Source organism: Bicyclus anynana, chromosome 11, assembly GCF_947172395.1.
Source record: "Bicyclus anynana chromosome 11, ilBicAnyn1.1, whole genome shotgun sequence".
NCBI classification, from domain to species: Eukaryota; Metazoa; Arthropoda; class Insecta; order Lepidoptera; family Nymphalidae; genus Bicyclus; species Bicyclus anynana.
Window position 1 is genome coordinate 1780058 of NC_069093.1, and position 13061 is coordinate 1793118.

Genomic DNA, 13061 nt, shown 5'->3' on the forward strand with positions numbered 1-13061 from the left:
TGTAAGTGTAGTTTGTGTACTAAGATAATATAGCAGACAGACAAGCTTCGCTTTGACTCATTCCCTATTCCTATCCTATTCTACTCCCACCCATTGGCTTATCTACTATTATTTCCTATTCCTATTCGGTAGCTCAGAATCCTAGGATTCCTAGGGTGGGCATGCACCAATGGAAAATGTAAATGTACCTATGAGCGATGACGAAAGAGTTTGTTCACCATAATCATAATTTTAAAAATGAAATTCGATTCCCCTTTGCTTAATAACCAGCAAACTTAACTAATCCACACACATAAGCCCTGGAACACAGATCCCAACACATTGGATACAACAACATGCAAGATGTCGCAGAAATCTAAAACATGGTATGGTATTAAATATCGTAGGTATTGAGTTTATGTCGCTCTATGGACTTATCGTCTCTTTCTCTGGTACGTCCAAAGAAAGTGTGTGTAAGAAGACATTGGATGCTGGAAGAAAGATGCTGTTTGATCCCCAGTTCTTGGAGGAGTGAGCCTGTGTCCAGGATATGCAAGCATTCTTCTTCAACACGTTTCTATAAGCGTGTATATTCTTTTTCTCACTTTCTCTCAGAGTCCAAGTCTCAGCATCCTATATAAATCGATTAATAGCACTCAATTAACTTCATTGTTCTGACTTTATAGGTTCATTGCAAAGAATATATTATTTATTACTCTTTTTAACAGAGTTCATTGTTTACAAACAAAACACTTCGCAAAGTTTCGTCCTAAAAATGCTAACTGTGGACGGGGAGACTGAATTGAGAGATTTAGAATGGAAAAAAATATTAATTTTAGATATTTAATAAAATATAAATTATTATTTTGGAATTTTGGACATCCACAATTTGTCCGTTTTACGATCAAAGGTGACTCAAGACCCATCGTAAGTTTTTGACATAAGCCATGAACATAAAACTTTACACAATTCGAAGACAATCGCAAATAACTGTCAAATCTTAACAAATCATTCACTCTTCGTATAAAAATAACGATCTAATCGTAATGAACTAACTATGCCCAACCGATGGCTTTCCATTGGCTTACACAATCCGAAATAGCCGTTTGACAAGTAAAAACGTACGATTTCAACTGTCAAATTCAATCGTTTGCGTTAGACAATTAGGCCTCTGGACTTGCAAACATCGAGACGAGGCGGGGAGGGGCATTCGGCGTTGCGACGCCGAGGCGGCACCGCTCAGTTGTTTATTCGTCATAACATTATTATGAAACTGTCCAACTACTACGGCGCCGCTGCGACTTAACAACGTTGCGGCGCGGCAACGCATCGTGTGCCCCGCTCTGAGGGCGGTCGAAGTCGCTTCACTATTTTGTCCATAGATCTATAGATGTCTATGATTTTGTGGCTTAATAGTCATTTTCGCATAGTACAACACTGAAATTTCGACGGAAAGCCTAGATTCGCAGCCAGTATTAAAAAATAATTTTGACATTGATGGAATTTTTTTTTGACGTTGACAGTTGACAGTCGAGATAAGAACGTAAACATAACCTAATTTGTTGATAATTGTTCTTGTTTATTTCATTTGATTTTATATACCTAATATGTCTAATTATGCTTAATAAAATCCCTATTAATAAGTACGGCCGACAATATATAACTAATCTGTAACTATGTCGCCACTTCATGTTCTGCAGTTTTTCATATTCAGTGTGTGCATTCATCTATTTTCCATATTTACTTATTTAGTGTACTACTATGACTTGTTTACATCTTCGGATGAAATACTAGAAGAATACGATTTTATAATAGGTATGTATTAAAAGACTAGTCTTGCAAAAATACTAAAGTATTAGATCTTATCATCCTGATCTTTCTTTCTTTCTGATTTTGCTCGCTGTTTCGCTGGCGGTAATTTAGATTTTGTCAAATGATTCTACAACAATTATGTCCCTCGGTATTACCTACTGTCCTTTCACTGAGGTTTCTGCCCCTGACAATATCTGTGCATTATTTTATGATCAATTGATCATTGGTTGAGTACTTATGGTTTTGAAGTTTATCAAAAGAACAACCAAATTGAAATAGGATACTCAGTTATCAGCCCCACCGCTAACTTGATTCTGGGTATATCATCAGATCAGAGACACAACCTCTTTCTTTTTTGCTGATGTCTTAGATATTTACTTGGATACCTACTTGTATAGGATAAAAACAAATTATATCTGGAACTTTTGATGTTATTGATTCACCTAGTGGGGAGAGGTTCACCAATAACTCTGCTAAATAATAATTGATATTGTTAATATATTCCAGTTGGGTCAGGAACAGCAGGATCTCTCATAGCACACAGATTGTCGAAAGACACTAACTATACCTTCGTAGTACTTGAAGCAGGGGGTGAAGGGCACACATTTCACAGCATACCAGCATTTGGCCCACTCCTGCACGGCTCTGTATTTGACTGGCAATTTCAGACTGTGCCTCAGGAGAATGCATGCCTTGCTATGGTAAATTCTGTAAGTTGTTCTTCCTTAACCTTGTACATATATGTTTACTACTATAGATAGACTCAATTCTGACTTGTAATGACATTGTGGAAAAGTGCAAACTGAATGAATTTCATTACATACCTACCTATATTTTTTAAAATATTTTCATGTTCTGCAAATTAACTGATATATCTCCCAGCAGAGTTGTAACTTTTGCATCTTTGATGTGAATATTATTATTATAGCTTATTTAAACAAAAGAAAAAATCTTAATAAAAAAAATACAACCGACTTCAAAACCTAAAAACTTACCCAGTAAACAAAAAAGCGAAAAATAACATCATAATATGTTCTACCTGCTGATCAGTATGAAGGCGGTGCTAAGTCGGTGACGTATTAATTCAAGCCATTTAGATTTTGCAAACAGTGTTGTTTCATGTGGTCCTGTCAGAAATGGCTTAAATCAAGACAACACCGGCTAAGCACCGCCTTCATACTGATCAGCAGGTAGAACATATTATGATGTTATTTTTCGCTTTTTTGTTTACTGGGTACGTTTTTAGGTTTTGAAGTCGGTTGTATTTTTTTTATTAAGATTTTTATTATTTTTCCATTTTTAGTGTAAAATTTCATCTCAAACGAACACATCAGACCCCTAATGACAGTCACAACCCATCTTGGTACAAAATTCTCAGCAATACAAATTAATCAAGCCCAAGTACAAGGTAGCTACCGTAAACCGTTAAGAGGTTCCCTTAATTGACCTTGGTCTTCATCATCAGACCCCTAATGACAGTCACAACCCATCTTGGTACAAAGTTCTCAGCAATACGAATAAATCAAGGCCAAACACAAGGTAGTTACTGTAAACTGTTAAGGAGTTCCCTTAATTGTCCTTGGTCTTCATCACCAAACCCTTAAATGACAGTCACAACCTATCTATGTGGAAAGTTCTCATTAATACAAATTAATCAAGCCCAAACACAAGGTAACTGCTGTAAATCGCCGAGGAGTTCCCTCGTCTGTTTTATGGCTCCATCATGAGATCGATTTTAAACCTTCATGAAATTGTAGTGATTAAAAGTACTAAATGGAAAAGTTTACGAACACACTAGACACCCATATAATTTTCGAAAGTTCCCCTCAATTTCTCCAGGATTCCATCATCAGATCTTGACATGATGGCAATGGGACCAAATGGGAACTATACCGTTTTAAACAAAAAAAGAATTTTTGAAATCGGTCCAGCCGTCTTTGAGTAATCGGTGTACATACATAAAAAAAAAAAAAAAAAAAAAAAATACCGACCGAATTGAGAACCTCCTCCTTTTTGAAGTCGGTTAAAAATAGTGTGCAGGGCAGTTCACAAGTGCAATTTTAAGTAAATTGTACTTTTATTATTTTCTTTACATTCAACAAATCACATTTTTCCAAACAACATATTTTACAAAATTAAGATTTGAACAATGTAAATAAAATATTTCTTTTTTATTTCAGCAATGTAAGCAAACCCAAGGCAAAATGCTTGGTGGATCATCAAAAATGAACAATATGATTCACTTTCGAGGCAACACATCTCACTATGTTGATTGGTTCCATGGTAAATTTACAAAAGAGTACATTGAAGAACACTTAAATTATATAGAATCTAATGTATATCCTCTTCATAACATACAGTATCATAGCCAAATTAGTGATGTTGTCTTAAATGCAGCAGAAGAGATCGGTTATAAGGAATTAAATAGTCAAAATAATCTAGGTTTTGCAAAGTCTTTACTAACTCAACGTAATGGTAAAAGGTGGACAACATCAGATAATTTTGACACATCCAAATATGTTTTAACAAATGTGCTGGTTGATAAGTTAATAATTGAGGAAGATAAATGTATAGGTGTACAAATAAGTTATCCAAAGAGAGTGAAATTGTTTGCAAAAAAAGGTGTAATTGTTTCAGCAGGGGCTTATAACTCTCCTAAACTGTTACAACTATCTGGTATAGGTCCAGTAGATATATTAAATTCTGTTAATGTTTCTGTGATAAAGGAGTTGCCAGTTGGAAAAAATCTCCAAGACCACATTGGCACTGGCTTAGATTTGGTATTGTTTGACACACCACAATCTGTGGGGATGTTTGATATAATGAATTTGTTTCATGTCTACCAATATTTTGTGAACGGTACTGGCGCCCTAACTACACCTGGCTGTGAAGTCGTAGGTTTTGTATCCACAGATAATCATACAGTACCTGATGTACAATTTATGGTGTTGCCAGTAGGAATAACTGCAGATAGAGGTAGCCATTTGAGAAAAACATTAGGGATAACCGATTTTGTATGGGATAATTATTTTAGTAAGCTCTTTGATAAACACGCAGCAACATTTTTTACATTACTACTACACCCCAAAAGTATAGGTGAGGTTAAAATTAAAAGTAAAGATCCTAATTTACCACCCAAAATTGATCCTAAATATTTGTCACACCCAAATGATGTTAAGACTTTAGTAAATGGAGTAAAAATTTTGATTAAACTAGTTGAAACAGATGCCATGAAAGCTATAGGAGGTCATTTAAATGAAAAGCACTTTCCAGGTTGTGAAAATTATGATATATTTTCGGATTTATATTTAGAGTGTTATGTAAAACATTTAACGTTATCCAGTTATCATCCAGTAGGCACATGTTCTATGGGACCCCGTGAATCAAAGAGCTCTGTGGTAGATACGTCATTTAAAGTTATTGGAATAGAACACCTTTATGTTGTCGATGGTTCAGTGTTGCCAACATTGCCGAGTGGTAACATAAACGCGGCGATAGCTATGATGGCTAATATATTTTTTGAAAATACTATCAAAAGTAGGCTTAGTTTAAATGAAAATTTATTCTGTAAAAATAGTGTATTAGATGATTTAATTTTCAAAGTTTGCCCTGTTAGATGAGGAAAGTGAAGATAATTAGAAATATTCTCGAAAATATATTTTTAGAAAATCAAGATGAGTACCTGTCCCTTTAAAATACTATTTAAATGGTGGGTATAGCTGGAAACACATTCCTATTTTAATTAAAATAGGATTATTTAAGTAATTTCTTAAATACATATTTTTTTTTATTTAAATAAATTGGAATAAAACACGTATGGTTAATACTTTTCATAATTTATTTAAGGTCACTTCTACAGATAAATTTCCGTACATATTTTGAGCTGAGTTTCTAAAACAACCATCACGTAATACTAAACTTTTTTTACGTAAAACAAATTTTCACGTGTACAATCGAGCACAAAACTGTTAGCTGTTGTCGTTTCTTTCTACCTTTTTATAAATTTCTTAATGATCATTATTTTGCATATTCCTACAATAAGGTTTACAAAAAATTTAATTTATTGCTTTTGCTTTACAAAATTTGACAATACATTATAATTCCTATTTGTTTAAGAATTTTATTACTGTCAAGTAGAATATATATCACGTAGGTATATACCTACTACTTTAGCAAGGCTTTTTGTATATGTATAGATTATCATGTTCACCAAACAATTGGATACCCGACCACTATTTTAAGTTAAATACAATATGTATCTACAATAATATCTAATATTACAATTGACTAGATTAATTGTGTGAAAAGCTTACATATTTTGTATAAAACAGTATTATTATTCATTTGAATTAAGAAAAAGTTCTAGGATAACCCATTTTGGGACACAATTTCACAATAAAGAAAACATTATTTTTATTTACGGACGGAAATTTACACTAAACTAAGTATGTAAATCTAATAACATTTACAACGCCACATAGCTACTTTGTGCTAATATAATATATATTTATAGTAAAATTTCAAATTATATAATTACATACATTGACTAGGATATAAAAAAAGACTTCATTATTTACAACATAGATGCATTTACTCGCTTATGACACAAAAAGTATATTATAGTTTGTGAAACCATACTGCTAAAACCTCAAACCATTGATACAAAATCATAAGCCCTGGTTTTTATTTTTATATATGTTTCCGGTACTTTTTGGTTTCCCGGCTCGGGACGGCGCCGGTCGTTCATTACAAATACGGGCACAGAAGACACCTTTTTTAAAAGTTTGTTAGTTCGTAACACAGAAAACTTTGCAAACACGCCTTACACAAGTTCTTACGATGTACTATGTATCGAATTTTTTTGCGAAGCGTTGTGTTACAGTTTCATTCTGAAACTACGTACAAAGTGTAATAATTTAAACTATAAGCCAGTTTTATGTTTTAACACTTATGGCCAGTCTAGTTTCATTAACGAATAATTTGTCTCCCAAATATTACTAAAAATCTGTTATCCATAACTTCTACGTTGGGTGGACTATAACTTACGCGCTAAAATAAATACATAATATACCTATACTTTGGTATAAACTATCAAATATAAGAAAAGTGTATATAAATCGAGTTTTCACTTTGTGCTGAGCAAAACGTACATACATTGCAGTTACTGCATAATACTGGACGGACCGTCTGATTTATTAGCTTTATCATTGTACAATATGTATATATTAAAATCTACATTATTAAGCCAAAATTAGGCTAAATTATATAATCTAGAACAACCTAGTCTAATTATTTGGAAAAAATATATTTGCGCTTTATTTGCACTAATTATTATGATTATATTGTAATTCTGAACCAATTTGATTCATATTTATGATGCCAAAGAAGCAAGAAGCTTTTCTGGATGTATTGATTATGAAAATTTAACTTTTCGACGTCATGCTACATGTATCTAAATTATTATTTTTACCAGACACATCTATAAATGCACTGCTTGTCTATTATGCGAAAAATCAGACGTCGCACTGAAAAGTGCCTGAATATAACATTTTGCGTTCATTTATAGACAACTTATAACCGCAATATGTAAATGTGTTGAGGTGTTTGGTAAAAATAAGAGTTTAATATTTTTTTTTTTGTGTTATTAAAAAAAAAAACCATTACATGTCAGACTTAGAAATAAGCTTCTATTAAAATAAAGTTTCTACTTGCGAGTAGATAGGTATGTAGGTTTTTTACAGTGAAAATCTTTAACTAGGCACTTTTGTCCACAACTATACTAAGTTTTAAAATGTTTATATTAATACTTAAAGCTAATTTTGAATTAAAATAATTATACAACTTTTATATAATTGTGCAATAGGTTGTACCTTTTAATACTGAGCGGTAAAACTGTCACTAGTACCGTCAGTGAGATGTTACTGACTAGAGTTATAACTACATACAAAGTACATATAATGCGAAGTAAACTCTTAAAACATTTGACATATCTTAAGCTCTCGAATTTATATTTTAAACGATTGCGTAACGTTACAAATTCTAAATGAAATAGTCAAGTACAGTGACGTCACTTTTTGAACGGACCAATAGCAACATTTTTATTATATTGAAATTCCCGGGTATTTATGCACTTTTTGATAACTAAAAATAAATAAAACTGAGAAATTAAGAAAATACTGTTGTTTATACTTATGTACATGTGAATATCTCTAGAAGTAATATCATCTCACTGAATACTAGTAAAATATTTCTACATTTTTAAAAAATAGTTAACTTTACGTTCTACATAATAATAACTATTTATAATACTGTTAACTTGTTAGATTATTCAAATAAATTTGTGCATTTCAGCACACAATAAAATATGTTATTTTTTATTTATAGCACAATTTCTTGTAAATAATTTAAACGTTTCATCAGATGAAATACTGAGCTTCATTTTGAGCAATGTTGAACCTGCATATTCAGTTTATTCACTAAATCCACCAAAAGTTCAAATCTATAAGCCGGGTTTTGCTAATTAGTCGAAAAACTTGAAACTAGTGATGTCTTAAAATTGTCCACAATTCAATAATAAATTGTACATTAACAAAGTATACCTACTCTGTAACAAACTAATTCCGAACCATGTCATAATTTTACATACATCGGTTATTCTTATTTAAACGAGTTATTGCTCTTTACAAGCCTTAAATTTTTCAACTTAGTAGCTAGGCTACTGTAAGCACTTTTGGGAATATTAATAATTATACCCTAAAATACATAGTGCGCGCACGTCTCCGCGAACTCAAAATCAAAAGTACCACCATCTTATCGTCTATCTCTTGGCGGGTAAAAGAAATTACTGAAGCTACAAAACACATGAAGGAGACCCGGTTTTACACGTTTTCCCTCGTTTACATTGAAATTAAAAAAAAATACAACAGACTGCAGGCTGTAGGTACTGTAATATGGATCATACAATACATATATTTGTTGATGCTACGAATTAGCGTTACCAACTTACCAGTAGAAAACCTAATTTCCTAATACCTAGGTACTATTACGAAGATTAATCACATTTTTATACAAACTCTACAATATTTACATTACCTTGATATAGGTTTTATTACCCACATTAAACTTTTAAAAGCTGTTTGTTATAAATCACTAATTTACTACACTTTTTAGACCTTTTAGAAGAAATATTTAAAATATTCAAGTTCACTGCCTCTATGTATTTTTTTAATGATTAAAACTTTTAATGATTTAATTTTTAAATAGATAAAGTACCTACCTATATCTTTCGCTTAATGCCATTTAATGTTTAACTTGCATTTTTTATAAATATTCTATTTTAGGTTATTAATAATAGTTTATTCGCCTTTTTAGAGATATACGACATACGATAAAGTATTTAAAATACCACAATTTATTTAATTTAGACAAAATTTCGCTCTACAAGTGCAACATTAAAAAAATCATTCCCTTGCCAAGAATAGCTTTTTTAAAGGAACGGTTACATAAATTGCATTTATTTAAATGTTACATTTATGAAATATTTAAATGTCTTTGAAAAGTTACCAGCCAATTTGGCTAGATATATGACCACATGGGTTTGGTTCTAGTTGAGAGACGCGATATTTTGAGTAGAATGAGTTATTTTGAACAGGACTTACTTGAAAAGCGACTTTGCATCAGATAGTGCAGTGTTGACCCCCTACTAGATGGACCGACGACATCATACGGGCTGCATGCTGCAATTATGCAGCTCGTGGTTTCTCAAAGTTACAGGAGATCCATTTCCAGCAGTGGACGTGACAAAGACGTTACTGATGATGATTACTAAAAGCACGAATCCAAATAATTGTCCAACATATCCAACTGCAGATCCGACCAGTCCGTTGGATTCAGGAGTAAGGAAGACAAGTCATCTTCCTGTATGAGGGGCGGGGGCGCCACTGGTTCCACGATGACATTGGCGCCAATATTTGTGTCGATATCCATCTCTGGCAATTGTAGGGTAAACTCCGGCAAATGTAAGGTAACAGCTTGGTTCAATTCATTTGTCATATCATTTATATCAAGTGGTATATTTGCGATAGCGATTTGCTCCTCGGTAACTTTTGATTCCTTCTTAGTTTCGTTGGTTTTCTTCTTCTTGTGCGGCCTGTTTGAGATGCGTTTGGTGCCCTCTAGGTGTGCGAGGTCGAGCTTCCAAAAGCCGCCTTTGCCCGGTTCGTGTTTCGAGCGGGCGACTTTAACGAACACTTTGTTGAGCGACAGGTTGTGCCTTATTGAGTTCTGTAAGGAAATATTCACAAAATTATCATTTTATTTTTGTCTTTTTATATTCAAACAAAAGTTAAGATATTTTGTTTCTTATGTATCCTGCAACTTGGCGATCTGTGTTACATCACACTGAGCTATTAAGCTGTGTATATTAGGTATTTTTGTTGTGATTTGAGCAAAACGGCTCCCTATAAATAATGTATCATCTATGGGCTCCCCTAAGAGAGTCCCACTCCTCTTTTGCCGTCAAATCTAAGCGCCTAAATGCGGGGCACTATGCCTCTTGTCTTGTCTTGCCTTTGCCTTTTTGTGGGCTTTCCCATGTTAGCGCTGTAATGGTAGGTAAATAACCTACCATTGCAGCGTATTATAGCCATATTCTACATCTAACGATTTCTACGCGGCATCATACCGAAATGCTAAATCGCTATAATCTTTACCGGTAGATTTAGCGCTTCCTACTACAAGAACATTCTGTTGCTTTGAGCAAGCTTTGTTTCCTTGAAATAATATGTTGGGATTTACAAAAATAATAAAAACAATATGTCCTCCGGTTCAGGGGCTTTTGAGTGCTCAAGTAACCAGTGGTCAGGCATTCAGAGTGTGGAACCTCGTCTTAATGCGTGCCGGTTCAAGAACGAATTCCTTCTTTATCTGACCCTTGATTAAGCAACCAAGCGACATCATCTTACAATAGGATAGTTGACTCATATCAAATTTAATATAAACAAATATTATTTTCACATAGTACCTACATGGAAAGGGTCCGAAATATGTTTATGTATAAGGTCGAACCGAAGATTTTAATAGCGGTTAATTCAACATTCCGAATGGCGGTAATCTCTATCTACATATCTATGTTAAAGTAGTATTGATACGAATTATTAAATAGTGAATAAACATAATCTAAGCCGTAGGTATCTAATCTCCCATTGCATTGCCACTACACAGTACCTACTCACCCCCGGTTAAATCTATTGACAAAATTCAATTAGACGCTATCTTATCTGATATGCAGATTTAACGGTTGTTGCAATCTGTTAGAAAACCGTTTACTACATAGCAGTACTTATAACTAGTGTAGGTGGTAATAATGGATTTATTCGTAAAATACATAAGTACGTGGTTTTTTTTTATTCTTACAAGTTAGCTCTTGACTACAATCTGATGGTAAGTGATGATGCAATCTAAGATAGAAGCGAGCGAACTTGTTAGGAGGAGGATGAAAATTTTGGTTTTTCACGGCCGCCGTGGTTCTGTGGTATGCGCGGTGGATTTACAAGACGGAAGTCCTAGGTTCTCTTTTTTGGTTTTCTTAATTGGTCCAAGTCTGGCTGGTGGGAGGCTTCGGCCGTGGCCAGTTACCCTACCGGCAAAGACATATCGCCAAGCGATTTAGCGTTTGAAAAGACTGATTGATCAACTCGCGCGAAACAGGAACCAGAAACTTTGGTGTTATTTCTAAAACTAATTCAGCATGAGTGCACGCCTAATAGTACTCGTAGTAAAATGAGAAGTTTAAAAAATATTCTTACAAAATGTCTGGAGAACCACGATTTTGTAGGTAATTGTGCCTAATTAAGAATTTATGGCAGAAATACCTACATTGCGCGTGGTACGACACGCACTTGGCATTACGCATTGTACAAAGAAAGAGTATTTGTTTAAAATCACGAAAACCACTGAAACACATTTTCCTAGGTAAGTTACTTATTAAACTTAGATACTAATAATTTGAATGGTTAAACCTGTAAAGGGTACGAGACAATATAAGAGCAATAGTTAAGGAAAGTAAGTTGGGAAAAAATATTTGATAAATCATTTTCCTTTAGGTTTTCCTTCCAATTGCGGTAATTCCTTTTTAGATAGGTAATATGGAGCCACCAATATCACTGCGGCAATAGGTGGCCCAAAAATCCAACGGTGCACAATAATAGGTAAAATCTCACCTGCCACGTGGGGTCTGCGTTCCTGTAATACTTGAAGTTCTCTCGTATCCAGGAATAAATCGCAGACAGCGTCATCTTGTCGTTGTTGTACCTCATCGCCATACAAATCAACGTACTGTAGGAGTAGGGCGGTTTCTTCTCGCTGTTGCTCTGGTAATCCTCTCTGTTCTCGCTGAAGTCCTTCTGACACTTCGCTATAGTCTGGTTGAACTTCTGCAGCCTGGTGTTCTGCGGTGGAATCTTCGCCGGCGGATTGGGTGACATCGGGGGAATAGGAAACTGCGGCACCGCCATTATGTTAGTTATATTCTGGAGCCATGTCAAATTCGTCAGATCCGTCTCTTGTTCGTCCTCGACCACAATCTTCTTTTTCTCGCAGCTCTTCTTCGGCTGAACATCTTCGCTCGGGCTGCTGACTTGTGTCACCGTCGGCTCACTCAATTCGTAGCTATCGGGTTGCTCGTAAACGTATTCGATTTCGACGGTGTGCGAAGACTCCGGGACCGCGTGGTCGAGCGAAAAGAAGCCACACTCGCCGGAGTCACCGTAGAAGTTGACCGAGGCGTCCAGCATCTCGCCGGACGCCGGAGACAGGCCCGTCGTGATGTGCATGGTCGCTCAGCTACATCGGAACTTGAGCTGAGTCACAGTTGGCGTGGGTGTAAGACGGTGTGGATGGTGGGCGATCGATATGCGGCGGCGCGCGGACGGTCTGACGTAGCGAACGGTCAGTCCCCACTAGCTCGCTGGTGGTAGTGCCGTGGTGCGCGCGTGCCGGCGGGTCGAGCCACTGTGCGGCGTGCCCCGGCAGGTGCGCGGCCCCCATTGTGAACAGGTGGCGCGTATGGCGATCGATATTTTTCCGCGTTTTCTTCAAGTCCACCCGCATGTGGTGCTTACGGACAATTAGTCACGGTTATCGGGTACTCCGGCCCGTTATCGGAGACGCTGCGGGTGACTTCCGCGGTAATGAACTTGGTGCTCTGCGAATTGGAGGAAACGTTTAGGTCGCTTGTAATTTGGCTGTGTAAGTACCTACCTAGTAGGTAC

General features: G+C 35.4%; 2 protein-coding genes across 2 annotated transcripts; one reads left to right on the forward strand and one right to left on the reverse strand.

Moving 5' to 3' along the window:
* Nucleotides 1-1507: 1507 nt before the first annotated feature.
* On the forward strand, nt 1508-8154 carry LOC112048078 (glucose dehydrogenase [FAD, quinone]). The gene is made up of 3 exons (XM_024085448.2): nt 1508-1794; nt 2299-2501; nt 3972-8154. The coding sequence occupies exons 1-3, from the start codon at nt 1656-1658 to the stop codon at nt 5409-5411; spliced, it is 1782 nt and encodes a 593-aa protein (XP_023941216.2). The 5' UTR covers nt 1508-1655; the 3' UTR covers nt 5412-8154.
* A 348-nt stretch (nt 8155-8502) lies between these two features.
* Nucleotides 8503-13032, reverse strand: LOC112048083 (forkhead box protein J1-A-like). Its single transcript, XM_024085457.2, has 2 exons — nt 12012-13032; nt 8503-10074 (listed from the first exon to the last, which is right to left on the reverse strand). The coding sequence occupies exons 1-2, from the start codon at nt 12621-12623 to the stop codon at nt 9616-9618; spliced, it is 1071 nt and encodes a 356-aa protein (XP_023941225.2). The 5' UTR covers nt 12624-13032; the 3' UTR covers nt 8503-9615.
* Nucleotides 13033-13061: the final 29 nt, after the last annotated feature.

Excerpts from the sequence above, each read along its gene's own strand:
- LOC112048078 (XM_024085448.2), top strand. The coding sequence starts at position 1,656 with ATGTCGCCACTTCATGTTCTGCAGTTTTTCATATTCAGTGTGTGCATT. Across the intron at positions 1,795-2,298 it reads AGAATACGATTTTATAATAG|TTGGGTCAGGAACAGCAGGA; the intron begins GTATGTATTAAA and ends AATATATTCCAG. Across the intron at positions 2,502-3,971 it reads GCCTTGCTATGGTAAATTCT|CAATGTAAGCAAACCCAAGG; the intron begins GTAAGTTGTTCT and ends TTTTTATTTCAG.
- LOC112048083 (XM_024085457.2), bottom strand. The coding sequence starts at position 12,623 with ATGCACATCACGACGGGCCTGTCTCCGGCGTCCGGCGAGATGCTGGAC. Across the intron at positions 10,075-12,011 it reads ACGCAGACCCCACGTGGCAG|AACTCAATAAGGCACAACCT; the intron begins GTGAGATTTTAC and ends ATTTCCTTACAG.